At 38.3% G+C, this 26619-nt stretch overlaps 1 protein-coding gene across 2 annotated transcripts in view; it reads left to right on the plus strand.

The window, feature by feature from the left end:
- PREX1 (phosphatidylinositol-3,4,5-trisphosphate dependent Rac exchange factor 1) overlaps positions 1-26619 on the plus strand; it is a 172374-nt gene that overhangs the window by 117750 nt on the left and 28005 nt on the right. For both annotated transcript variants that reach the window (XM_048072456.2, XM_048072455.2), the window contains exons 12-21: positions 681-784; positions 1502-1551; positions 5824-5899; positions 10685-10757; positions 12098-12240; positions 19182-19274; positions 22606-22754; positions 23368-23453; positions 24688-24824; positions 25245-25416. In XM_048072456.2, coding sequence (XP_047928413.2) covers positions 681-784; positions 1502-1551; positions 5824-5899; positions 10685-10757; positions 12098-12240; positions 19182-19274; positions 22606-22754; positions 23368-23453; positions 24688-24824; positions 25245-25416 — 1083 coding nt within the window. The remainder of the gene's footprint in view (positions 1-680; positions 785-1501; positions 1552-5823; positions 5900-10684; positions 10758-12097; positions 12241-19181; positions 19275-22605; positions 22755-23367; positions 23454-24687; positions 24825-25244; positions 25417-26619) is intronic.

The raw sequence follows: 26619 nt of genomic DNA on the forward strand, positions 1-26619 counted from the left end.
TTTAACACTTCTGATTTCGGCCAATGCTCCTTTTGAAATGGTTGCTTATCACACTGCAATGTCTTCTGTGTGCTTGTCTTTATAGCCTGTTAGTATATAGCATGACCCAATGAATTTTAAGCTAGTCTACTGTAGAATAGCTATTCTGGATGAAAAAGCAGTCTTTCAAAGTGCTATTTAATTTTTAGAAGGAACTCGGTACTAAATACAAGGACCTTGGTAGAAGAATACTTCTAACAGCTGTAGTTCCTCCCACCAGAATACTCTCTGCTTTTGGAAGTGCAGAACTTCAGGCAGCTGCAGAAATGGCTTTACTGCTGTGATAACTGTTGTGGGAATTTGCAGGCACTTTATTCAAAACTCAACAAAAAAAATCAGACAACCTCAATTGCCTTCACTAGGGTCATTTCCAAAGCTTTACATAAATTGAATCTGATGCAAAGGGAAGAAATTTCAACTTTACTGGAGCCATGGTATTATAGGAAACTGCTTTTGTTAGTGAAACTATTCAGAAGTGCACAGAAGCATATAAATCCACAAGGAGAGATATGAAAAGTTGAGTCTTCTCTTCAAAAAGCGACTGATACCAGTTAATCTCTAGGTACAAAAGTACCAGCTGGCCTATGAACAACATAGCAGGGGAGAAAAGACTGATTTTAATTATCATGCTGATGTTTTAGTTTCAGATAAGCACCAGTTTAAGAATGAGCAGGTGATGTACAGATTTCGCTATGATGATGGAACGTATAAGCCAAGAAGTGAATTGGAAGACATCATGTCCAAGGTTTGTTACCATTCTTGTGATTTGTGTAAGAACCCTCAAATGAGTTTCATCTGCCTCTAAATGCTGGTGAACTGTTGGATAGGAGATCCCTAATGCTGTTTACCTTTGTTGTATTCAGCTCTCCATACTAATGCCATAAGAGGCATTCAGTCTAGAGAGAGGAAGCAGAGCTTAGCCGTAAATAACAGTACACTTGTGACTGCACCCAAGACTACTTTTTAAAATCCTAATATAGTAAAAAAAAAAAAAAAAGGGGGGGGGGGGTCTGAAAAAAAGGATAGGCCATAATGCAGAATGTCTGTTGAAAATGTAGGCATTATGGTTCAGGGAGATAGAAGACATCAATATTTAACTGCCGCTCCCGATAAGCGTATGTCAAATGAGTTCTGCTGACCCATATATGCCCATATATTATTTAATAAATTGGATTTCTTCTTATGGACATCAGTTCATGGGTTAATTGCTAGGAAGGATTAATGGAGAAAATGTTGGAATGGATTTGATTAGAGATAAAAGTGTATTTTTCAGTTTCTGGAGGCAGGGAAATAAGAAAGAATTGTTTGACAGAGGATAAAGGATTTGTTTTGGAAAACAGTTAATCAATAGATAATTCTGGCTGAGTAGAGACATCAGTGTACAGGTTTTGCTAGCTGTAGCTAAACAGCATTTTTTGGACAAAGAAAAAACTGATAATATCATCTATTTTTCCTTCTTCAGGGCGTGAGGCTCTACTGCAGACTACACTGCCTGTATACTCCAGTGGTAAAGTAAGTTCACCTTCGTGATCCCCTCACATACAGTATCTGGCTTTGTTAAAGGGACAACATGCTGCTATTTAAATCTTGCTTCTTTCTCATTATAAACTGTAATAAACATTTTTGTGGCTCTTTTACTTTCCTCCTATCTCCACAATTCAGCTCTGTAGTTGGACTTCTGTTGGAGGATGTTTGAACTGGATTTTGGGAGAGTGAAAGGCTGGCGTTGCATTCTTCCTGGGATGTGCTTCCTCTTTCAGTTCACGAGAGCTATTAGCATGCCACAAGTTTATTTGTTTACTCTGGCATTTTCTGTGAGATATAAAGCAGGTGTGATTAATGAGTGACTACTGATTCAGGGCAGATTGTGTAGTGTAGATGATGTATTATTTGGTTATAGAAAATGTAAACAGATGCTGAAGTGATGTGAGCAGATGCCAACGTGATGCTAGGATGCTTTCATTCAAAGAGCCCTAAACAAACAACAACCAATCAAAAGTGAAATAAAACATGAAATTGTAATATGAAAAAAAAAATGAAAATCTTGAATGGAGTCTTCAGAACTTGGCTTTATATAAATGAATTCTAAAGAATAGAGGGAACTTACCTCTATTCTTTTATTACATTATTTTATTTTATTACTTATTACAGTTACTTGCAGGTAGTTAACCCTCCCAGCCCACAGGAGATGATTTGCAATCATCGTTGCCTTACTGTGGACATCAGATGAGCATTTCTGGCCTGTAATGGAACCCACCTTGAACCATTCAGGTGTTCTGTTTAGGCACCTATGACTGAGAATTGGGCATTTTTACTGAAGAGAATTTCATTTTTGCATAGAAAAAATGGATGAGGAAGAAGTCCCAAATTCAGCACAGCTTCCCTCTTGTCCCTGAGTTGAGCAGCTGCAAAGATAGTTACAGTTCATAAGCCATATCAATCATAAATTGTTTTTGTTGTTGTTGTTGTTTGGTTTTGTTTTTGCCAGAATAGCCATTCTAAAATAGTATAGATTTCAGTCAGCCTGAAGGGTAACGAGAGCAGGAAAGTGTGATGCAGCCCTGGTAGACAAAGTAGTGATGTATATGGATGTATGTGTATTTGCACACACACACATTTCACTCCTTAAGATGGTAATTCACATGCAAATTAGGAATAATGGTAAGCAAACCTGAAGAAATGTCTCTGGCCTCAAGTTACCCACAAAGTGAGAGGGATGTAGTCTTAAGCTTTAGGGAATCAGCAAAGGGAAAATTACTACCACAGGCCTGTCTTGTGGTGTTTTATCAATGTGCTGCTTTTGTGATAAATCTCAGCTGGAGAATCTTCTTATATCAGGAGTAATCTGTATTGTACATGTAGCAGTATGTAACTAAACTGTGTGTGACCAGTGAAAAATTGCACACTCTCAGAATTTTTAGGATCCTTCTGGACAGACTGAACATTTTCAGTATGTTTGGGCTCTTCTTCCAGCCATTTGCTTTCCTACTCACCCTTCCTTTATTTCCTTGTTAGACATCTTTTCATGTCTTCTGTTCGTATCTTTTTGCCTCTGACAAGCCTAACGTTTCAGGAGGTAGCTTTTTGCCAAAAGTTATTTGTGCAAACCCTTTGACTTTCTGCTCTGCCTTTGGACCACTGCTATATTTGGAATCTTCAGACTGCTGATGCCTGCAATCACGCTAACAGGGTGGGAAAGATCTTTTCACAGTGCAACGTTCCTTCTAGAAAATCAGGAAAACTGCTTGTAGTGGCTGGTGCAAGTGCCAAGATAATCTGGAGGAATCAAAGTTCACCATTCAATCATTTTGTGGACAGCCATGGAATATGTTTTTGCTTAGTTGTCCTCCCTTGTGGCTTGAGAGAGTGTATGCAACTTTTATCTTTATGTTTTTCTAAGTAGAGTCTGACATTAATGTACTTTGAGGACAAGGTATTGTATCCCACTTGCAAAAAAGCATGCTACTTTGAGGGATGATACGTGAAGAATGTTAGATATAGAAGAGGTTCTGAATATGTCTCTGATCTAATTCAGGGCAATTTGTGAGGGCAGGAGAACTTGCTCACTGTTTACATGTTTGATGGACAATATTTCAGTGTATAGATGAAATACAGCCTGTGGGGAACATTATATTTCTCTAGTTTCTGTGAGGCAGCAATGTTCTGCCAAAATTTCTATGGTTCCCACTTCTATATTTGACTGTTCACCTGCAGATCCTGGTTCTGGATAACATTCTGTGATGCGTACTCCTCTCTTGTTCGGGCTAAATTGAAATGAGGGAAAAGTCAGTGAACTAATGTTGAAATATTCATCCTGGATAAGCATTTAAGAACAAGCAGTGAAAAACTGGCCTCGGACCAAGATCCTAATGCCAGTTTATTCAAAGCTCTATGCCAGCATCTCTATTAAAACATAGGGAGTTGCTTCTCACAATCTGGAAACCCCTACTCATTAGTACTCAATATTTTAATGCTTTCCTTTATTGTTCTGACATTTCAAAAGCACATTTTCTCAAGATAAGAGTGTAAGAGGGGAAAACTGCCCAGAAAACTCCCACAGTTTTGTGCTGGGCTTAGCACATTACTGGAAGACAAGGTAAAAAATATGTCTAAGCACTATGAGGAAAGCTTTTGTTCCGAGGATATATTTCTGAAAATGCTGTCATTTTTTTTTCCAAGTTTTGAAAGTTCTGTTTCCCTTTCTAATTTCTCACACCCTGCATTCTGCTTTTCTGCTGCATTTAATTACAAAAGAAAGTCACAGCATATTTTTATCTGTAGATGATTAGTGAAAGGGAAGCATAGGTAGTACGAAGTTTAGATGGTGCTTTGATTTTAGATTTTTAGAAAAGAAGGAAGTATCAGATGGTGTGGTGCTGATGAAGGAGGTCGATCTGACAGAACAAAAGACTAAGGTCTTCTCTCAAGATGCCGCTACAGATATATCCAGACTGTAAAACAGTCACAGTGGCTGTGAAAGTTTCCTTGCACAGTCATGCCAGGGGACCTCAGGCTTGAAATGGAAGGACCACCTCTGAGGGTGAGAGAGGAATTAATTCTCCATGGCCCATTCAGGATTTGGCCTCTCTACTGAGGATCTTAAAAAGAGAGAGCCAATTAATGCAAATTAATTGTGGTAGAGGCTTTTGTGATGTGGAACTAGGAACTGGATCAAGACCACCAACCCTTTTTCAGGTCAGCCAATAAATAGCCTTAAAATGGAAAGATCTTTTCACTCCCTCACGAGCTAGATTCAATTCAGTGACCTGGAGGAGGAAGGTGTTAGAGCCCAATGTTCTGAGCCACACACTACTCTTATATTTGTATCAAAATTCTTCAGAAGTATTTTATGAAAGACTAAAAACATCAGCTATCTCCATGGCTCTGAGGAGATGAATGGAAGGAAACTGCAAAATGCAGCAACTTACAATAGGGTTTCATTGCCTGATTTCAGGACCAGTGCTGCTCTCTACAAGGGCTGAGTGTGAGATGGTAAAACTTGTGTTACAAGATCTAAACGCAACACTTCTGTTTTATTTGCAGTGGTTGAAATTAGGTAATGCCACAGAGGAACACTCTACTCTATTTGTATCTGGCTGCTCAGGCATTTTGCTCAAGGAAGTAAAATCCTAACAGGTGCAGAGAATCATGAGAATCTCTCTTGACAGAGTCGGCTAAAAGGTCCTTAATTCAGGGAGCCTAGCAAAAGGGGTCACAGAGGGAATATGCAGGGTGACTGCCTATGAATATGTCGGTGGGTAAACACTGAAAAAGCAGAACTGTTAAACCTAACAGATGGGCCTGGCACAGACCCAGTAAATGTAAACTGGGTACGAATGCAGTTAGGATGGGAACAATATGACTTCCTGCTAGAAGAATGCGATTTTCAACAGGCGCGATGGTGGCAATATACTAACCTGAGTTAAAGAAGAAGCTCAGTGCGTTTGTGGAAAGAATGTCCTGGCAGGAATATGAACTCATTGAAGATGGCTTGAAAAACCATCAAGAGAAATTTAAAATATTACTGCTCTGTATTGATTTCAAATATCTTCTTAATTCAAGTTTTTAGAAAAGTTTAAAAACTCCATGCTTCTAAAGAAAGGAAGGTATCTGCTTCCTATTGCATGTCTTATTTATTTGTGGCTGGGAGTCTCATAGTTTTTTCCATCTATAATTCTTTCCTCAACTTCTTAACAGTGGATTGTAATAGTATATTTAGGTTTAGAGTGTGAAGAAATATTTACCTTTTGTCCTGATTTTCCCCAAATTCTCTTTCTTAATTAGAGATCGTGACTATCACCTGAAGACCTACAAATCAGTAATCCCTGCAAGTAAACTAGTGGATTGGCTTATTGCACAGGTAAGAAATTTTTAAGATATTGCTGTCTTTGACAAGTAGCTTATTTTTTCAGTTTCATTTAAAAGTAAATAAAATGCATTTATCTAAAGAACATTACAACATAATTTAACATATTCAATGTCTTTGAACTTTCAGTCATTTGCTTTGTGTTATTTTTTATTTGGAGAAACTTGTTATTTGGCAGCATAAAGAGAAGGGAAGTATTATGTTAGCCCAAGGAGTGGTGAACTGGATGTTCTTGGAGATCTTTTCTATTTCTTGCGATTTTTTCTGAAGATGTTCAAAGCAATGTTCATCTGGTACAATCTAGTGTTGGTGTGATACAACTGAAGAATGAATAAAATCTGAATCACTGTCTTTAGAAGTTGGAGTTGCCCAATATTTACTGTGTAATTACAGAGAAGAGCCTGTAGATTGGGGAATTAAAAATTTAGCTTTGTCAGTCTAAAGCAGTCTAAAAGGAGAGGGTATCCTATTGCTCACCACCATAGAGTCTACTGCACATTCTGGCTTTGTCTTAAATGATGGTCAGATTCACAGTCACATCAAGTCCAGTACTGACAAAATGACATAAAAGAAGGATAGTTTGAGTTAGAATCAGACCTCTTAACTATCAGGTATGTTGTCCTTCAGAGATGTTTCCTGCAATTGCACTTGACATCCTTCTACATTAATAAGATTGCTATGATTTAAGGTTATTCTGTGCCAAATAACTGAGTGAGAAAGGAGTAGTTGATTGCTTTCCTATTAAGAGCCTGGAAGAGAGTAAGCATATTATTACTGAAATTGTTGTATCAGTTACTTGTAATTTAACAGGGTCTTTTCATGGAAAGCTGAGGAAAAAAAGTCTGCTTTGGCCAAAGAAGAGAGATGTAATCAGGCTAATCTCACCATTATAATAGCTAATCGTAGTGCCATAGGCAGTAGAAAGACTCAAAGAGTGATGTATAAGAGCAGCTCTTGGTCTGGAAAAATGTAGCTCATTACCTTCCCCATTATTCTTCCTTCTGGTAGGTTAATCTGGCTGTTCTCCTGTTTGCTGAACTTTACATTAAGATTGAACCAGATTGTACTAAAACCAGAAATGGAGATACAGAAGATGATGTAATTTATATAGTGTACGTGTGCATGCATACATGTACACAGATGCATTGATGAAGGAAAATTCTTCTGTGCTCAGTTAAAGGGGAGCACTGTTAAATATTTAAATCACTGCCTGGAACTTAGATGAATTTCAGTCTTTGTAGCTAAATCAATCTTTGCTGGTAGATCCTTACAAACAGTAATTTTCAAGGCAATTTGCTTGGAGTTTTCATACCAGATTGAATCGTTTTCTAGCAACCATTCATACTTTGGCCATACCAGCTAACAATAGGTTTTAGTAGGAGCTATTGAATGTTCAGCATTTTGCAAAGCAGTGCATTTACTTAACTGCTCAAATATCTGCTTGTCAGTTTAATGTTAGGAATCTGTTCTTGAAAATATTGTTGATATTGTCTGATTTGATAACTACCTGTTAAACAAAAATGCTGGGACATTTATTTCTTCTTCTGACAATCAATTTGCATCATGATTTAAGTGTAGAAATGGTGCACAAAAACAGCGTGGCTTGTTGTTCTGTTAGATTAGGTGGGATAGAGATGCTTGTCTTCAAAGATAGTCCTCTCTTGTTTCTGTTTGCAATTTAGACTGTAAATGCCAGGAGGAGCCTTTCCTAATAAGAAAGCTGTTTTTCATTTCCTTGACCTTTGCAAATATTCATAAGACTGAACGCCGTAAAATAGTAGGAACTTTTTTTCTAATCAAAGAAATTGAGTCAACTGTATTTCAGGTGCTTAGAAGCAATTCTTGAAGGGAAGGATCTCATTGTTTCATTGATTCTGCACCCTCTTGGCTTTATTTTGCAACCTAATCTTTCTCCCACTGCCAGTAGACTGAGAACAAAGATGAACACAGACCTCACATAAACATGAGAGCACTTGTAGATCACAGAATCTCATGTGCAACTGAGGGTTCATTAAAGGGCACTATCACAAAAACTGTGCTTTTCTCATCTGCCCAAAGATTTACATCAAGACCTCCAGAAATAGTCTGTGATAAAACATTGCTAGTTGATCCCCAGTCCTGAGTCTCAGAAACTTCAAATGGCAATTTATGAAAGCTAGAATGAATGTAAAAGGAAAAATGTGAAGTAGAAACCTACTGGTAAGATAGATCCTTTAGGCCTCTTGCTCCTGTCATTCTCTTGTCTTCCCATCCTTCCACTCCTTCTTACCATTGCAGCACATACTGCACCTCTGCATTTTGCCACTTGAAAGGAGCAAGCACCTCTTCTGATTGGGAAGAAACATTTGATAATTGTCTGCAAACCTGATACACTCATAATCTTAAAACTCTCCTTTTCCGTGATATTAACAAAATATTTAAAAGTGGTTTGTTTTTTCTTTTTGACACATCTGTGTTTATCTGCTTTCCTTTCTCCTACATGTAGCTGTAAACAATTTGGGACACAGACCATCTTCATCGCTGATCTTATACATCTCAAAACAACCAGCCATCATCCATGATTAGGACTTTAGACATCATATTGCCACCAGAACTAGACAACATGAATAAACTAATGGTGGCAGTAGCAATAGTAGTATATAGTAGTAGTAATAGTAGTAATAGTAGCAATAGTAGTAATAATAATGTCTACTGCGCATGATTCTTCTCTGTCTGTAAACTGTTTCTGTAATTCTGCTGACTTGAATTCCGTGATTGCATTTGAATAAACCTTAATTACTATGTCAAAACTAGTGCATTTAGTTTCACGTGCAATTTCCGTATGAAAAAAATTTCTGAGACTCATTCTGTCAAGATTGCTACTTTTAGGTGGTTCTTTTTCCTTAAGGTTTTTGTTACTGCTTTCATTGTATTTGGACAAATCACTACATAACATTTAGAAGGACTTACAGATGAGCTGACATAATCTATTTTTAGTTACCTTTTCTAATTAGAGAAGGCTGTTTTGCTGGGGGAGTGATTTGAGGCCAAGTGGTCATCATCAGGAGTAGCCTGATGTAGTAAAAGTAGTAGAAGTTCTAGAGCCTTCCTATACAGATCTTGTTGCCTCAAACAAAAGCAGATTCCTAAAGGTTAAAAAAATAATAGTAGAAGGCATTTTTCTTCAGTTTATTTACGGTTGAAGGACTAAATTAGATTTTTAAGTCCCAGCCTCTGTAAAATAAACTACCCATTTATCCCATAAATTAACACAAAATGAGTACTGAGGATTGTCGCATGGCAGGATGTTGAAAATGAGAAAAGACCTACAGAGATTGAAATTAGTTTATAGTGAAAGTTAAACTTCAGGTTTATCAAAGCCCTTTGCTTGGCTCTCCTTGTGTGATTACATAATCACGCAGCTCCTCCAGAATGGCCTCAGCCTTCTTCCTACCAAGACAACATTATTTACTTCTTGATTTGTAAATGTCATGGCTTTTTCGTGCTCTCAGAAGGTCTGTTCATCAAAAGCTAGTAGTGCATCCGAGTCACAAGAACTGATCCTGTGTTTAAGTACTATCTTTACACCATAGTGGTGTTCTTTGCCAGCATTTGCCTGGCACATAGCCACCGCTCTATTTAGTTGGATGTGAAGCATACATTGATGTTCCACTGGCTCTCAATCTGCAAGTTGGTTTGTTTCAAACAAAGTCAGTGTACTGCTCTGCCATTGCTGCTAGAGCTTCAGGGTAGCTTGTTCTCCAGATGGGAGGGGAAAAAAGAAACCGTAATATTTCTGTTGGATACAGCTTCCAGTTTACTATAACTGGAAGTATGATGCTAAAATAGTCCCTTTGCAAAGCTGCAGATCCCCCACTACCTGCTGGAATGAGCTGAACAGCTGCTTTTAGCAAGACGGGAGATCCTGGGTTCTTTTGTGTCCCTTAGGGAATTGGGAAGCAGACAGTCTTGCATTACAGCCCATGACCAATGTTAAAAATGTTTTTTATCTGGGTAAGACCAATAGTTCCTCTTGATTTTTATCTGCACTATTCAGAAATTGTTTCTCTAAAAATACAATCAGCATGCTTGCAGAAGTATTCACTTGTGGCTGCAAGTTAGCAGATGCATAGAGAAAACTGAGTATATTTTGTATTTAGCTGAACTGTAGACACAAAATTTAATGTTGTTTTTTCAGATATATTTGTAAATTTGTAAGTCACCTTTGGTACCTATTTTGAAATACTATGCTGAAGGCTGCCAGTTAGTGAGCAACTGAATCCTTTGTCAGTCTGCTGGGTGAGGAAGGAGAGTGCTACTGCAGGTTTAACCAGTACGACCTTTGGAGTTCACATACAATGCACTGGGTTTACGCAGTTTTGTTTTGTTGTTTTGTTTTGTTTTGTTCGCTTGTTTGTTTTCCTTGGGTTTTAAGTATAGATAAGATCTCTTAACCTCTCTGTCTGAGTTTTGTCGTCTGTGGCTAATGGGCCCCGAAGTCTGACACTGTGATTGCAAGTAAAAAGTCTTTACATTAACATAGTATTATACTCCTTTGTAGGTTAAACAACTGCTTTCCAGAGTTTTGGTCTTTGTCCTCCTAGTTCCTGTCAGAGGGAAAAGATGCTATATATAGGAATGAATGGGATTTGGGCAAGGTGGGGGTAGTTATATTAATTGCTTTCTATTGTTCCCTCCCTACAAAGAGCACCCTGCTAATTGCAAAGCTACGAGCCATGTGGTGGGGAGGGGAATTAGTTTAGGAAGTTGTCTGAGGTGTAACATTTATTCTGTTTCTAGGGAGACTGTCAGACTCGTGAGGAAGCTGTCGCGCTGGGTGTCGGACTCTGCAATAATGGCTTCATGCATCATGGTAATGCATCAGTACCTCTTCCCACAGCCAATTAAAGCAGCTCTGCAGTCATATTAGCTGACAGTGTCTGAAAATCCCTTTTCTATATACTGTGCCATATATGCTGACATGCGAACAGCTGCAGGCATCCCAGCAGATCCATCCAAAAAGCAGCCTTTGAGCTTACAAAAAATGTCTGAACCCAGTACCTTCATAAGTGAATCCCCTTGCTAGTGGTTATGATGGGCCCTGCAGTGATTAGACAAGCTAGAAGGGGAATATTTTTTCACTGCATCTCTTTCAAAGCCATCAGACCAATGCACAAAGTACTGTACTGAAATGTCACCCAAGAAAGGTCAGGTGCAAAGTAAAATTGCCTAGTTCCTGCTGCTTGGACAGCAAGTACAGTCCTTGAAGCTGAACCTCTGAAGCTTCTAAATCTGAAGTGCCAAATTGCCAAGTGAGACATCATCCATCGTCAGTGACGCTGCTTCTGAACTGGGGAAGTAAACAAACTACATCTGTATCAGTATCAAGTAGCACATACAAAGTACCCAGAGTGTAACAGCATTTGTGCAATGAATCATCCAGTTCACATCATAAATAACACTTGCAAAAACAGTGTTTTTGAGAGCAGATTATTTTAAGTAACTAGTAGAAAATTTGCTTAGTGTTTGATAAGAATGTAAAAAAAATTGATTTGCTTTAAAGAATTTGATCTCTTCTGAGTCCATGTAAACATTGGTATTCACAGCACCCTTTGGCAAGGAGTTCCTCAGTGTAAGTACATGGTAAACAAAGAAGTAGTTCTTCAAGTTTCAAAATTGTCACTTGCTGCTTTTATTTTGCAGCCCCAGGTCTGGTATTTGAAAATGCATTAAAGAACTTTATCACGCCTTTCAGAATTTTGTAGATCTTATTTCCCTCTCCAATCCTTTTTAGGTTGAAAAGTCTTAGCCTGTTCAGCCATATGCCTTACCTTTAAACCGCCATTTTACCTCTCTTTCTTCCTTTTGTATTTTTACCATATTCTTTTTGATATGGGAGAGGAGCACAAGATATTGTGTAGCATCTTTCTTCCAAGGGGATCTTGTGCGTTTTATATGCAATCTACTTGACAAGGAGGTCAAACATCATATCATGAGCTACTATGTACTGTAAAGAAAAGCATGGCCCTAAAATACATGGCCCATAGTAGCTTAAAAAATACAGAGCTGAATAGCTGACTGACGGGGATGCATCTGGTCTTTGCTCTGTAAAGACAAGTGAAATATTTAAGATTTCCTTTAACTTTATTTTTTGTTTTTCTGTTTCTTTCTCTGTGCAAATGCATGTATGTGTTTCATGCATATTGTTTCCAGTCCTGGAGAAAAGTGAATTTAAGGATGAATCCTTATATTTCCGCTTTTATGCTGATGAAGAGATGGAAGGAACCAGTTCCAAGAGCAAACAGTTACGTAATGACTTCAAGCTTGTGGAAAACATCCTGGGAAAGCGTCTTCTGGTAAGAAATGTGTTAATGCAAACCTTTACCTTTCTATGAAACCGGTATTGTTTCAGGCTAGAGAATGTGAAGGAAAATTATGATAGAGTAGAATAAAAATTAGAATTACAGGTGTAGCTAGACTTGCCTTAACGGTAAAAATACTAATTCTTGAGCTATTTTGCTGTAGAGCCCCAGTTTTTGCAGCTCCAACTTTTCTAGCTGGGCAGACTACACAGCTTATTTTAGAAGCAAGGGATGTGTAAGGTGCAGGCCCCCTTCTCAAGCATGCGACCAGGCCTACTGTACTACCTGGAAGATTTGGTGTACAGCTTACAAACACGTATGCAAATGCAAGTAAGTTTCTGCCTACTTCTGACAGGTCTTATGAAAAGAGAAGGCTCAGAGATAAGACTATTTCATCCAGTTCACAGCCCAATCCCTTTCTTTTCCCATGAAGCCCTTGAGAGAGGCAGTCTGGAATTGAGCTGGCAGCTGGATGTTGTCTTAACAGGCAGCAAATGTCTCTGAGTTCACTGAGTGTGTACCACAGGGTTGGTGTGGTGGAGGAGGAAGTAGTGGGCACTACAATCTTGGGAGATGTCTGCCATCAAGGTCAAACACAGTATAAATACCTTTATATAGAGAGTAGATTCAGATGAGAGTGAAGTGACTGATCAAAATACGAGATTTGAAGACATCATTGAGTGATGTGAATATGCCCTGCATTACTGGATCAAGTAGCAGCCTTATTTTGTTTATAGAAACCAGTATTTAAAAAAATCTGTTCATTTTTTTGCAACACTACTGTTATCTCCAGATTCCCACCTCACCAAACGCCACCACAGTCCTTAATGCACTGGGATTATTCTAATGCTGCTTTGGACTTGGTAGCTGGATTGCGTGTGCTCTTTGTTTTGAGATCCTTGTTTCCTGCCAGTAACTCCAGGCCCATCTTTTTCTCCCAATGAGCACCAACAGAATGCAGGAGCAGGATAAAAGCTTGGGTCAGAAACTACAAAAGCGGAATTGCTGGAAAAGATCCAGAGGTCCATAACATGGGAAAATTTTCCCTGTGGTTCACACAAACTTCACTGTCTCACTATTGCCTTGTCTCCCAGGAGACCAATCTGTGTTTGTCTCAATGGCCAGAAGTAATATTTAAAGCACCATGGGACCTCAGAATTGTTCCTCTATGCATCCAGTGCCAGAGACAGGAGTGTCGTGGTAATATGATTACCCTCCTGGAGAACCGTTGGATAAAGGGAAGCGGTTAAAAGGTGCTACACTTGTGCTTTTTTTTTTTTTTTTTTTTTCCCTTCTGTGATTTGCAAAGCACTCAGAGATCAGTTTTGTTCAAATTGATGGGAACTGTCATTGTTCAGGTATTTTTAATTTTCTTCTTCATCAGGATAAGATAGCATGAAGCATTCTATAAGAATAGAATGCTTATTCCACTTTTTTCTAGCAGTTCAAGGTTTTCTGTTACAAAGAAAATGCCAAAGCCCAGCAATAGTATGTTAGCCCTGAAAAGAGGGATTTAAAGTTGATTCTGTTTTAATGTAACGTAATTGTTTATTAGTATTCACTAAAGGGGCAGAACAAACTGAAGCCTCTTCAGCAAACTGCAAATCTTCCACACACAAACTATTTACTAGTGATTAACTGTAATCCCTAATTGGTCCTTTAAGTCACTCCTTTTTTTAAAAAACTTAAATATTTACAACAGGAATATTTTTAACATTACTGTTATTGTAGTTCTGAAGTGCATCAGTCAACCTGTCAAAATACAATCCTGTCTCAAAAAGTAACCAATCTGAAATGGACTGCACGCGCTGAGTAAGAAATCTACCACTCAGAGGGAGCAGCTTTTTTTTGAAATAAGTAGTAGCCATGCTAAAGGTCTGAACTGCATTCATTTGCACAAATAAATTAGCAGCCCCCTGAATGCTTAAGAAGCACATCCCACAAATAGTGCCACAGGAAACGCATTACATTTATACACAGAAACATTTGTGCCTGACTTGTATTTCATTGCGTGTTTAGCAATTACGAGCAGCTGGAATCTTGAGGTTTTGGTGCCTGTGGAACATCACTGCTGCCTCTTCACATGACAGAGTATTGATTTTTCCTTTCCCCCAAGCCCACCATAGAAAGTTTAATGGAATTTCCTCAGCACTGGCTTTTGAAACATGCTTCTCTTCCATGAAATCCTTGTTGGTTAGTGCGACAAATCCCACCCATTCATCTAAGTTTGCTCTATCACAGTAGAGCTTGCCCTTGAAAACCGAAGACAACAAACAAAAGCTTTGACCAATATATTGTTGGAAATACCAAAGAAAAAAAGTGCTTTCAGTTTGAAAAAATGCACTTCAAGCAACATTTAATATTCGTTTGTGCAATTTTTTTTCCTATTGAAGGCCATAAATCTTGATACACTGAAAAAATATACAACATTCTTTGCATATTTGAAGAGAATTTGGATTTTGGATTGATTCCAAACATTGTAACTTGGTAACTGCAGTATGCTAGTAACTTGTTAGCCCAAGCACAAATTAAAGCTGCTAACTTGGAGCTTAATATCAGGCAAGGATAGTTGCCTGTAGAGGTGGGCTGTCCTTGAAGTTGCCTAAGAAGATAATTACACAGACATTGCTAGAATCTCCAGAAGACCCTAGTGTATCATTTATCTGATCTCACAAGAAAAGCATGTCGACCGATCCCTGATGATGATGCCTGTGTACATTTTTTATAGCATTCTGAAACCTGTCACGCTGGATTGGAGATCTGGACTTTAAGTCTAAACCTCAACTTTCCAGACCCGTAATATCTCATACATTCTTCCAGGGCACCCAGTATGTTTTACTACTTGCCAGCAGTGTGTCACAGTAGCTGTAGGAGTAGTTGCAGTCTCCCTGCAGTTCTCAGCCCAGGCTGGGGCATGTCCTGCAATTCAGCTCACACAGGTGCCTGAGTACTGTGGTGTATTCAGTCAAAGCTAATGGGTTGAGCACAGAAGTCAGAGCTACCTGGGTTTTAGTTTAACTTCACGCTTGAACTCACTGTGTGGCCTGAGCAAGACCTCAAGTCTCTCCTTGCCTCATTTTACCATCTGAAAATGAGGATGCTAAATCTCATCTATTTGTAGGGCTTTCCTGCTACCCTTACGTCTAGAACCAGCTTTGAAGATGAAAACATCTTTCTAATTCAGTACTTCAGACCTCAAGTTTTAGATACTAAGTAGAATTATCATATGAATTCATGTCTTTTCAGTTTTAAATCAGCTAATTCAAGAAACATAGCATTCACCTTAAAATTCATATACAACTATAGAACACAGTTCTCATTCCAATCACAAATAAATAATAGTAATTGCTATTACTCAAAGCCGTACTTACTCCATAATAAAAATCTCTCCCATATTTAATGATTTTGGGAGAACTATCTTTGTGCTTGTGCTAATATAAAGTGACCTAATTCTGCAATATTTCAGCAAGGACAGCAAGAATTGCACTCCTCCTTTGCTCTTCATTACACTAGTGTACAAAGGTGTATTCAAATTATTGATTTAAAACACCCCTGGGAACAGGGCCACTAATGACAGCCCATCCTCTGGGGATTTCTGATCTCCCAAGGAGGCAGGCTGGCAAGTCAGTAACAAGAGGCATCCATCAACTAGATGAATGTGGCCAGATAAGGGCTTTTAGTGGATTTGGATACTAAATATTCCAGTGAACTCTGAAAAGCATCCTTTAGGCTGTAAATCTTTCACTGTTCAGAATGAACAGTCCAATTTCAGTTCAGTTTCACCGTTCAATTTCAAAGATCATAAACCAGAAGGAACTTGGAGATGTTTTGTACATATAACATCTGTTTTGCTAATGTGACAAAAGATACTTTTAAAGATACTAGCAGTAGGGCTGGCCTAGGTTCTGGAGCTTCTCATTGAAAAGAAATTTTGTTCTAGTGCCCCAGAGCTGTGGACTTTTGAAAGTCTGGGGAGACTGGAGCAACCTGGGAGGTGAGGTGGTAGGAAAGTAAGTCTGTTCAAACCAAGGCTGCTGAGGGCCACAGGGACTTCAGCAGTTTTGTGAAGCATTCAGACTTGACATCATCTCATAAATCACTGCTCCTTATGAAATTCTTAATCAAATCAAACTGTTGAAGAGTGTCCAACAGAGGGGTTTATGCTGGAGAGCTGTGAAAGCCAAGAGAGAAGGATGTACGTCCTGGACCCTGGTTTGGGAAATGATGGGCCATCTGCTATGCTGCCTCTTCTGCTGCTGATGTCCTCAAGAGGTTCTTTAGGCTGAGAGTTCCCGCTTCTCTCTATTTAGCCTCTTCCTGAACAGTAAGAGCAGCCTGGGGAGGCTGCCAAGAGAGAATTTGATCCTTCACCTCCTTCACTGAAGGAAGAATCTTGGTGCCCGGCCCAAGGCCCTTTGTGTGTATGCAGTGGGAGGGTTCAGCAAGTATAGTGGATAAACAAGTATAGTGGATAAACCAGACACTATACCTTGTACATTGAAGTGTCACGCCCCAGGCATTTTCTGACTCCATGATCCTCCTTGTACAGGAAAGGGGAGCAGTGAAGAGGTACCACATTGGCATCATGACCCACATACCCAAAATGCTTTGTGTATGTAACAGATACAGGTGTAATAGACCATTCTTTTCACACCTTTTCTTCTCCCCACTTTTCCTCCCTACCTCTGCCAAAATTCTCTTTGAATAAGTTCTGACTACATTTGTCCTCTGGTTTTGATTAAACATGCTTATATCTCATATGGTTTCATTTTTTAATATGGTTGTTCTTCAAGATTAAACAGCTGCTTCCTTATGTTCAAAAGAACTGATTGGATTTCGGGGGCATGGAAATAATTCTTGTAGATGGCAAGTTAGTTAATTGGTTTGGGTTCCTCAGGGATAAATGGTGTTCAGATGGGGAATTGCGAGGTATTACTATTTTATAATAGAGAATGAATCATAGCCCTCTCCAAGTATTGCATATTGAATATTTTCCATAGTTTACCTTTTCATAAGAGAGTGTTCCCACTACAGAAACATCGCTATACAGAATGTGAGATTTCTTCCTTTACAACATGGTGATGAAGTTCCTAGTGATGATGCACTTGGGAATTCTTAAATGTATTTTGGTTCTTTGATTTCAAACACTACATTTTGCAGATGCAAAGAGCAAGAGAGGTTATTAAAAATGACAGCCTATAACAGATTTTCATGCCTGGTAATGGTAGCTGCACCCAAACAGTCATGTAAATTTGTGTAGCTGATGGCTTCTTAAGTTTTGCAAATCAAAGCCTTCACATTTTTAACTATCTTTTTTTGCATGTGCTTTCAAAGTCCAAGAAATGAAACTGAACATTTCTTCAAATGTAAAACGAGAATTGCATGGGAGAGCTATCCTAGAAATTTTCTATTTAACCCAAATTGTGAAGTGGTAGAAGTACATGTTTGGTTGGGTTGAAACCCATTACACTTGCAATACTAAAAATCTAACTGGTGGTATACCCAATTTCATAAGCTGGCCTTGTATTAAACATGCTTAAATAGCATTGTTTCTGCAAACATTTTGTTAGGAATATCCAAGAATGGCAAATGTATTTTTTACTCTCCTATCTGTCATTTAATCAGAACATCATCTGAGGAGGACTTTTTCTCTGCAGGTGTATTTTGTCATACGTTACTTTAACATAGCTGTATGGCTCTTGCAGGATTCGATTTCTTTAATTTTTTTCTAAGATGAATTCCTGTAAAAGGACAAAGTTTTTAAGCTGGTGGCATTGGCTACAATAGAAAAAGGGCAGTATTTTAAAATAGCAGGAATAATTAGAATCAAGGACATAATTCTCAGTAATGTTTTTCCTAGTAGCATGCTAGATTATAGATAGCTTTATTTTTCCTTTCAACTTGATTCTGATTTATCAGATGGTTCTTAAATGTGTAGTGTTAGCTCAAAAACAAGATGTTTATCTACTACAATTTCTATTTGTCCACTTATCAGAAGCCAGGCTTACTTTTATTTTTTAAAATGGTTAGTGAGTTGTTAAGCTTTTTTTTGTTGTTGTTAATAAACCACTAGAAAAGGAGGAGTGAAATATATATTTACTGTGATTGATATGATTTTAAAAAATATTTATAAGGCTGGTCTGTGTGACCTCATTGCAAATAGAAGTAAGCAGATTCCCAGAAGCAAGAACAGCCATCTTCTACCAACCATTAAAACTACAAACTGAGCATATTACATGGTCTTGTTATCTTCCCTCTTTGTTCTCTCTCACCAACCCCATCTAGGGTTTTATCCAGCAGACCAACTGTTGTAATGTAGATTTATGTAGTATGTGTTGTTGTCTATACAAAATAAGTGTGAGATCCCCAATTTTTCTGAAATTGATAGCTAAAAAGGAGTCCTATTACGTTCATTATTGGGTATATAGGAAGCATTCAAAAATAAATAAATAAATAACTTCATTTTGATCTGTAAGTTCACCTACCAATGGGAAATACTGAATATTAATCACTTCTTTAATCTACAAGTGAAAGATATTACAAAGAATGAAGGGCTAGAAGTTAAGACCAAACGGAAATGAGAAATGAAACACCCATTTTTAATAGAGGAGTTGGTTAACCATTCAAACAAACTCTCAAGGGAGGGAATAAATTCTTCACTTCTTAAAGACCGCAGATCATAATTGGATAACTGTCTGGAAACTCTGCTTTAGTATAGTAAGGGCTCAATGCAGAAATAACTAGATTAAATTTTATGGCTCACGTTCTGTAGGAGATCAGACCAAATGATCTAATAATCCCTTTGGCCTAAAGATCTACAAGTCTATGTCAATCATGACTTGCAATGAAAAGTCCAGTTTCTCAACTCCATCCTTCAGCCTTTCAGCTAACTCTGTATTCGTGAATAATTGCCTAGTGCTCTTTTCGTTTTTAAGATTTTACCAGAAGAGGATGACTATGGATTTGACATAGAAGAAAAGAACAAAGCAATTGTGGTGAAGTCAGTTCGAAAAGGGTCTTCTGCAGAGGTAAGGACTTATATTTGTAAATATTTTGTGTTTGATAGCTAAGAATGTTTCAATGTTTTGAAAATGTATAAAACTATCTTCTTAAAGTCTGTTTCTTTCCAAAGGCAGCTAATAGAAAACTGGGAGTCTTCTACAATTCCCATACTGATTTTAGTAAGTTGAGAATGTCAAACAGAAAGGACTTTTGAACTGGGGTTTAATACTTACTTTTTTTTTTTTTTTAGTTTAATAATTAAGTGATCTGAGTATTCTTGATTCTCATTTGTTTTACAGTCAGCAGAGAAAGCATTCCCATGCTCAAAATCAACACAGGTTGGCCAAAAATTGTATTAATCTAAACCTCTGCTGTAAACCATTGCCTGATAGATAATCCTGCTGTCCTTGCTTTGGCTAGCTGCCTGTGGAATATCCTGCAAATCTGTTTGCATTTTAAAACAACAGAAGCACACAATTTTCTGAGGAATCTTTTTCTTGATCTTCCAAGACAAACTGTTTGTGACCATAAGCCCATCTTTTCAACTCCATCATAAAATATTGCTCAAGGAAAGAACTAAATCTGCATGTCGGAGGGCTCTCAGCTCATTCTGGAAAGACCTGAAGTCCAACAGAAATGTATTTCATTACATTCCTGGGCTTTTTAATTGCTTTGTGATACTAAGGATATCCAGCATGTAATTCTGTGTGGCTCAGCAGCTGTAGGCCATTTAGAGACCCTACGCCTGCTGTCTCACTCCTCAGGGACAAAAATGAAGACATACAGCTTTGCTTCACAGTGCCCATCACAGCACATTGCATTCATTAGGACTGTCAGACTTCAGGGCACAGGAAGATTCCAGATTCACCGACTGAAGTGGGAACAATTCCATTGCTTGCATGGATTTATTCAAGATTAACACGTTGGTTTTGACTTTAGGATTGTGATTTCTTGTTCCTACTATACCAGGATCAAAATTGTCACGCACAGGTTGTGGTGGCACACAGCACTGAACGTCTTTCATGTGCAACACATGGCTTTTAGGGTTTTATTTAAAATCAGAACTGCCAAACATTATTCTTTTTAGTATTAGTGTCTTTTTTTCTTCTCAAGAGTTTTTAGAAACTTTTATGAGCCTATGGCAGAAGCAGTTACCAAACTGTGTTTAAAAGTTGTTAACCGAACAATTGCGGGAACATCAAATTCCTGTCCGGACAGGACACTTGAACTGCAGTTTGGGAACTCTTCACCTGAGGTTCAGCTTCTCAGTTTTGGCCCTAACATTGAAGGTTCATTAGAGCTGGGTTTACCCCACCAGTTTTAAGCCTGAAGATGGTTTATGAATGATGGTCTTACTCTATCAGGAGGAAACAACAGTAAAAAAGATTATCCTTCTGGGAGGTGTGGTTGCCGTCCTGCTCTGAACAGCCAACTGAAGAGCAGATGTCTGGTGCTTGAGCAGAGTGTGTTCAACAAGCAGCCAGTTGGCCAATGGCCACGCAGATGAACAGCAAATAGCATGCTGCTGGTGTTGGGGAAAAACAGTGGCCTGGATCCAGACAACTGCATTGAGTTGTCATAAGGAGCATCCATTAGTCAGAGAATTCAAATGCCGTGACGCTGCAGGTCTTTACCCGTTCAGAGATATGTTGTCAGTTGTTTATTAGCCTGGTTAGTTATATCCCAGGAGAGTAACAGGTTTTGTTTCTGACAGTTACTAGTTTGTAGGGTTTAATGTGGGACTGTGTACCTCATATATTCATGGATTTACTATGATTATGCATGCAGGTATGTTTCCCATATGCACAATCCACAGGTAGAATGATTGCAGATATGCAAAGATTTTAGCTAACTGCACATACATTAAGTGCATGAGCTACTTTGAGAAAGTCACGCCTAAAACATAATGACTTTAGAAATATATATAATAATTATTACTTTATAATAAACCCACCGGTGTAAGTAAATGGTTGGATTTGATGATCCTCAAGGTTGTTTCCAACCTAAATGATTCCATGATTCTAATTGCAAATAGCATGAACATTTCCAGTAAATTATAAATCAAAGTTTGTAAAATTCTACTCTTAAGTTAAAATGCATCTCTACTGTTATTTATACATATTATCAATTTTATAGATTATTATTTACAAAAGAAGAAAGGGGAAAAATGTTATATACAGGTACACAAGAGGATGTTGTGAACTGTATAAGCTTGAGAATTAAACCCAGGAGAGAACTTCGTAGTTTCTCCTTTTAATAGCTTAGATTTTGAGCAAAAAAGTATAGGTTTTTGTAGGTAAGCTTATTTCTGACATTAAGACTGCAAAATATTTATAAGAAAAGCCAAGCCATGAATAGGCATAGTCAAGGGTTTTTTCCAGTTGTATGCTTCCAGATTTGTTTTTGCTACAGGATAAAGTTTCATATCTGGGAGATTTATGTAGTACTCTTTAAACTTCCTTTTTCCCAGTCAAGAAATTTGTCAATGGATTCCAGGCAGAACAGGAAAAGGGCTTGTCACATTTAGAAGAAAGCCCAACTAATGGACCTTGATGTAACGGGAAATAATACTAACCCAGAAAGGATTAATAATTGGGTCCACAGATTCATCTTTATTTATTAATTTTTACTCCATTAAACTGAGTTTGATATTTTCGCAATAACCTAGTACCCAGTCTAAGTGCTGCTATGTCACATTTTAACTGATATAGATCATTGAGAAGTAAGTTTAAGGTTATTGTCCAGTGTGCAGAACAGGGGATTTGTCTCTGTCTAAAGTTAGATGGACAAGTTAGGAATTAAAATAAAAATGTTGTGGCTTTTTAGGTTGATAAACAGCCAGTGCTTCACTTAAAGCACAGGCAGGGTTTTACCAGCACTTAAAATGAGGTTACGTTTACTTATGTGACTAGTAGTAGACAGTTTTTGCATGGCTAGAGGTCAAAAACTATGCTCTTGGTTCCTTGTCCCTGACCTGTAGGTTGTAGGGAGTCACTTCTGTATCTCATTGAGTAACACAGCCTAGTCTCAAGTCCCCTGTTTAAAAAAAAAAAAAAAAAAAAAAAAAAAAAAAAAAAAAGGCAGAAAGGTACAAAGGAAGATATATTGGTGGCATGGAATGTTTATGCAAGTGAAATCTCTATTTTTTTTTTTTTTTTTTTTGGTAAATGCAGCCAACCATTAAGCGTGATTGACAAAGGATTTGATGAGCCTACACTGTATGTATACAGTATTTGTAATCCTAGGAACCGGCATAGGAGAGAGTAGTTGAGCCTCTCAAAGCACACCTTGGAGCCTTAACTTTCAGAAATGATGTGAATGATTCAAAGTTTTCTGTGGCGTTGGTTTCATTTGCAGATGGCTGGCCTGCAGACAGGAAGGAAAATCTATTCCATCAATGAGGACTTAGTCTTCCTACGCCCGTTTTTGGAAGTTGAAACCATCTTAAACCAGTCCTTCTGCTCACGAAGGCCACTTCGGCTTCTGGTAGCCACCAAATCAAAAGAGTAAGTGCAGGTTAACTTTTGGCCTCCATGTACACAAACAAAACTGAGCCATAAGGATTGTCATTTTGACTCAGGTGTGGAGCTTCTCGGACTCTAGTGTATGTCCAAGCGAGAGCTATTTCCACCCTGTTAAAGCTTGGTTTATTTTTGGATGTCTGTAACTATATAAGCCCATACATTTTTTTCAATCCATTATGATATCTTATAATGAGGCTTGACCCTGCTAATGCCTTGTGCATTATTAGATTATGTAATCCCAAAATTTCCCATAGAATTGAACCTTTCAATTATCACCTGATGCTGAATTCTAGTCCAAGATGTTTTTCTAGTAGTTTCAGTAGAAAAGATCCTCAGCTGGTGTTAAGTCAGTTAAATAAAAATAAATAAAATTTAACAAAGAAAATCTCTCATCTGCCTTGAAGAATGGAGAGGGAGTGGATGATATTTTCATGCCCCTTTATTTCTTACTTATTTCTAAACTATTTGGGTGCTTTTCTGTATATGTTTTGCTCAAAACATGGTTGTGAATGCCAGAGAAAGATGATAGAATTGCCTAGAGCTCTACCAGCCTAACTTAAAATGCTTCTTTCTCCTCCTCTTGATTTACCTGCAGGATTATTAAAATCCCAGATAGTCCTGAAGCTCTTTGCTTTCAGATACGGGGAGCAGCACCACCATATGTTCATGCAGTAGGAAGAGGTAAGTAGGAAGACTGGTACAATTAAGCTGGAGTGCATACACACATCTATATAAGGGTATGTGTAGATACACTAAACAAAATACAGGTTTCTCTGTGAAACTAATTCTGAACAGGTCCTGACAATTTATTGGGTCACTAATCCCATAAACACAAAACAAGGAATAATTTAATTCCACGATGCATTTGCATAGTGACCCTAACCTGCTTTCTTGTAAGACCACTAAGAAATGTCTTTACAGTCACAGGGAGTAAACATTTAGAACTGAGGTGGCTGAGAAAAAGTCAAGGTGTGATACTGCCTGTTGCTTTCTCAATATTTTTGTCTGGTCAGCTATTGCTTTCTCTACTGGTTTGGATCACTGTAGTTGTGAATGTGCTATGGGATCAGCTCTTTGACAGACAGACAAAGACAAATTTTCTGATGTCGATTAAGTTATAAGGCTTGAAGGCTAAATCTCTCCTTACATTGGTTTATACTGCTATAAATTATCAATATATGACAGAGGCAAACTGTCTTCCACGGTCCTTTTAAAAGGAGAAAACACAGTTTGACAGAGGTATTTACTACTTCCATAACTGAGCTAGCTAGAAAGATTCTTCTTTTTTAGGATTTTGCTAACAAAAGACAAATCACATTTGGAATAAAACTGTAGGAATTTTAACCTATGGTGCCTTAAAAAAAGTTAGTCACCTTAACTGTAGATTTCTAGAAGCTGGCTTTGTTATCTGAGTCTTGTTCACATGAACCTGTAATAAATCCACTGAAATTGTTACTGCACTCTAGACTTAATCTAGCTTTAAATACATCGCAGTCTTTTTCTTAGACCCTGACAAACTCCATAACATGTAAATATTCTGTATCTTTCAAGTGCAACAAGCTGAAACATATATAACTGTTCGCATTTAAGAACTCGCCTACTGTAAGCATAAAGCTAGCAGGGCCATCTAAGAACCCCAAATGATTTCCCACAGGGTTTTCAATTTCTAGCATGAATGCATTTAGGTTGGGGGAGTCTATGTTTCCCAGCACTACAGAAAATGTGAAGGATAGACACACAATGTTTTTCTCACACGACAAAGCTTTCCTGCAATAAGTACCTAGCAAAAGCATGATAGCACTCACCTGGCTTTTATTCCTACTCTTCTTAACCAGAAACCCTTTTCAACCTTCTCAGCTTTCTGTTCCATAGACAGATGGCTTTACTGTCTAACTTCCTGCTGTCACTTTTTCAGGGTCTGAGGCTGCAGCTGTAGGCCTTCATCCAGGGCAGTGTATTTTAAAAGTCAATGGAAATAATGCATCCCATGGAAATTATATGGAAGTTCTGGAGCACTTCACAGCATACAGGACGAGACAACAGGAAGTACTGGTATGAATACAAAACCTCAAAGGAAGTACATTAATTCCTCCCCTTCTGTGTTTTTATTCTCTCTAAATATTCATAAAAGCAACTTCCACAAGTCTCTTTCAACTTGCTCCCATGCCAAGGTCCTAGTGTAACCGAGGGAGCTGATTACAGTCAACCCCAGTTGCAAAAACATCTGCAAATAGTATGTGTGTCAGTTCATACTCTATTAAATATTATTAACTATTTGCTAAGACTAGAAATGCATCCAAATAATGATCCAGACTTTATACTCTCTGAAATTCAGAGGAACACTGGGACAATGTTGATATTTCAGCCAACATAGAAGATAAAAACTGTAAGCTAGATTCACTTTTGTAGTCCAAGCTTATACAGATCAAGCATTTTTTTGAGGTCAGAGCTGAAGCCTGTATCTCTTGAAAGGGATTGTACCAGTGGGTGTACAGAACACATGAAGATGCTGAGGAGGACAGAGTTCAGCAAGCAGCATCCAGTGCGTATCTGAATGGCAGCCATCCTGGGTCTAGCAAAGAAGACTCTTCACTGGAAGGAGGTGAAGAAGTTGATCCCCTTCAAAATAGCCAGCAGGAATCAGGTAAAGATTCCTATGGGGGAAAGAAACCTAGGGAAGATTTGGGGGCTTCAGGAAGAAAAACGTCAGTAGAAATATAAAGTGTAACGATTATTATAGAATATTTCTTGTGTTGGTAAAGCTTTGTAATAAAATGAGGTCTGCCAAAAGAAGTATTCTATGCTGCAGTTTATTTGGGAGAAGAAAAAAATTGAGATACGCGTAGAAATTATACCCCTGCTACTCTCTAAAGGCATGTACTCTGTCCTGAACAGAGAACAGGATTTTAGAATTACTAAGTGGATTCTTAGATTTCTGTTTCCTGCCCATGTCCTAGAGAACCCTTAAAAGTATCAATCCAATTCATTATTTAGATAGAGGAAAAAATCTACTGCTCTACCTGCTTTTTATTTGCTGTTACAGCCCTGGTCCCACTGTAAATGACTAAGGTCTTGCATGCTTAGGTAGGAACGAACTGGAGTTACTTAGCTGATAACTTTGATATCAAGCCATGGACCAGTATAATTACAGAGTGTAGCAGAGCTGGGTCAGCATATACTCCACTGGAAAAACAATTTCATGGAACAAGGCCCTCTCTTTGCCACATGTAGTAATTGATATGCCACTACATGTTAAGCTACTCAATAAGGCCTGCAGGAGACTCTTACCTAGAGCTGCGTATCGTTAACTGGCCTTCACAGAGCTAGGTAGGGTACAAAACCAGGTTAACGTGATGGTAAAGCAGGTTCCTCAATTTGACGTGGTAGCTGCGTGGTTTCTGCTATAGGCTATCCCAAACAAGCGTAATGCTTATTCTTACCAGAACCTATAAACAAAGCAGGCAAAGCTGTGAGCACATCTCGGGGCTTGCACAATTTAGCTTGTGAGATGCAGATGTAGATAACCTATGTAACATATACTAATGCTCTAATCTTCATTTGCTGTAGTGACTTTATTTGCCTGAAGCAGAAGTGTTTATACACTGGCAAAACGAGGATCCTAGCAAGGTTCAGGCTCGATCCCAGAAGCACTGTTGATGTTTTTTAGTTTGTTGTGCCCCATACAAAAGGAAACAGCTCCTGTCCCTTCTGGTCTTTACAAGAGAGACAGTTTCTGGGATGGAAAGGCAGAGCAGTTTTAGAACCATTTGCTCAGGCACAGCAGTTTCAGAACCATTTGCTAGCCCTGGCAAACCAGGAATTTATGGACATTGGGAGCTAAAGGGAG

This window comes from Anser cygnoides, chromosome 16 (genome assembly GCF_040182565.1).
Source record: "Anser cygnoides isolate HZ-2024a breed goose chromosome 16, Taihu_goose_T2T_genome, whole genome shotgun sequence".
Taxonomy (NCBI): domain Eukaryota; kingdom Metazoa; phylum Chordata; class Aves; order Anseriformes; family Anatidae; genus Anser; species Anser cygnoides.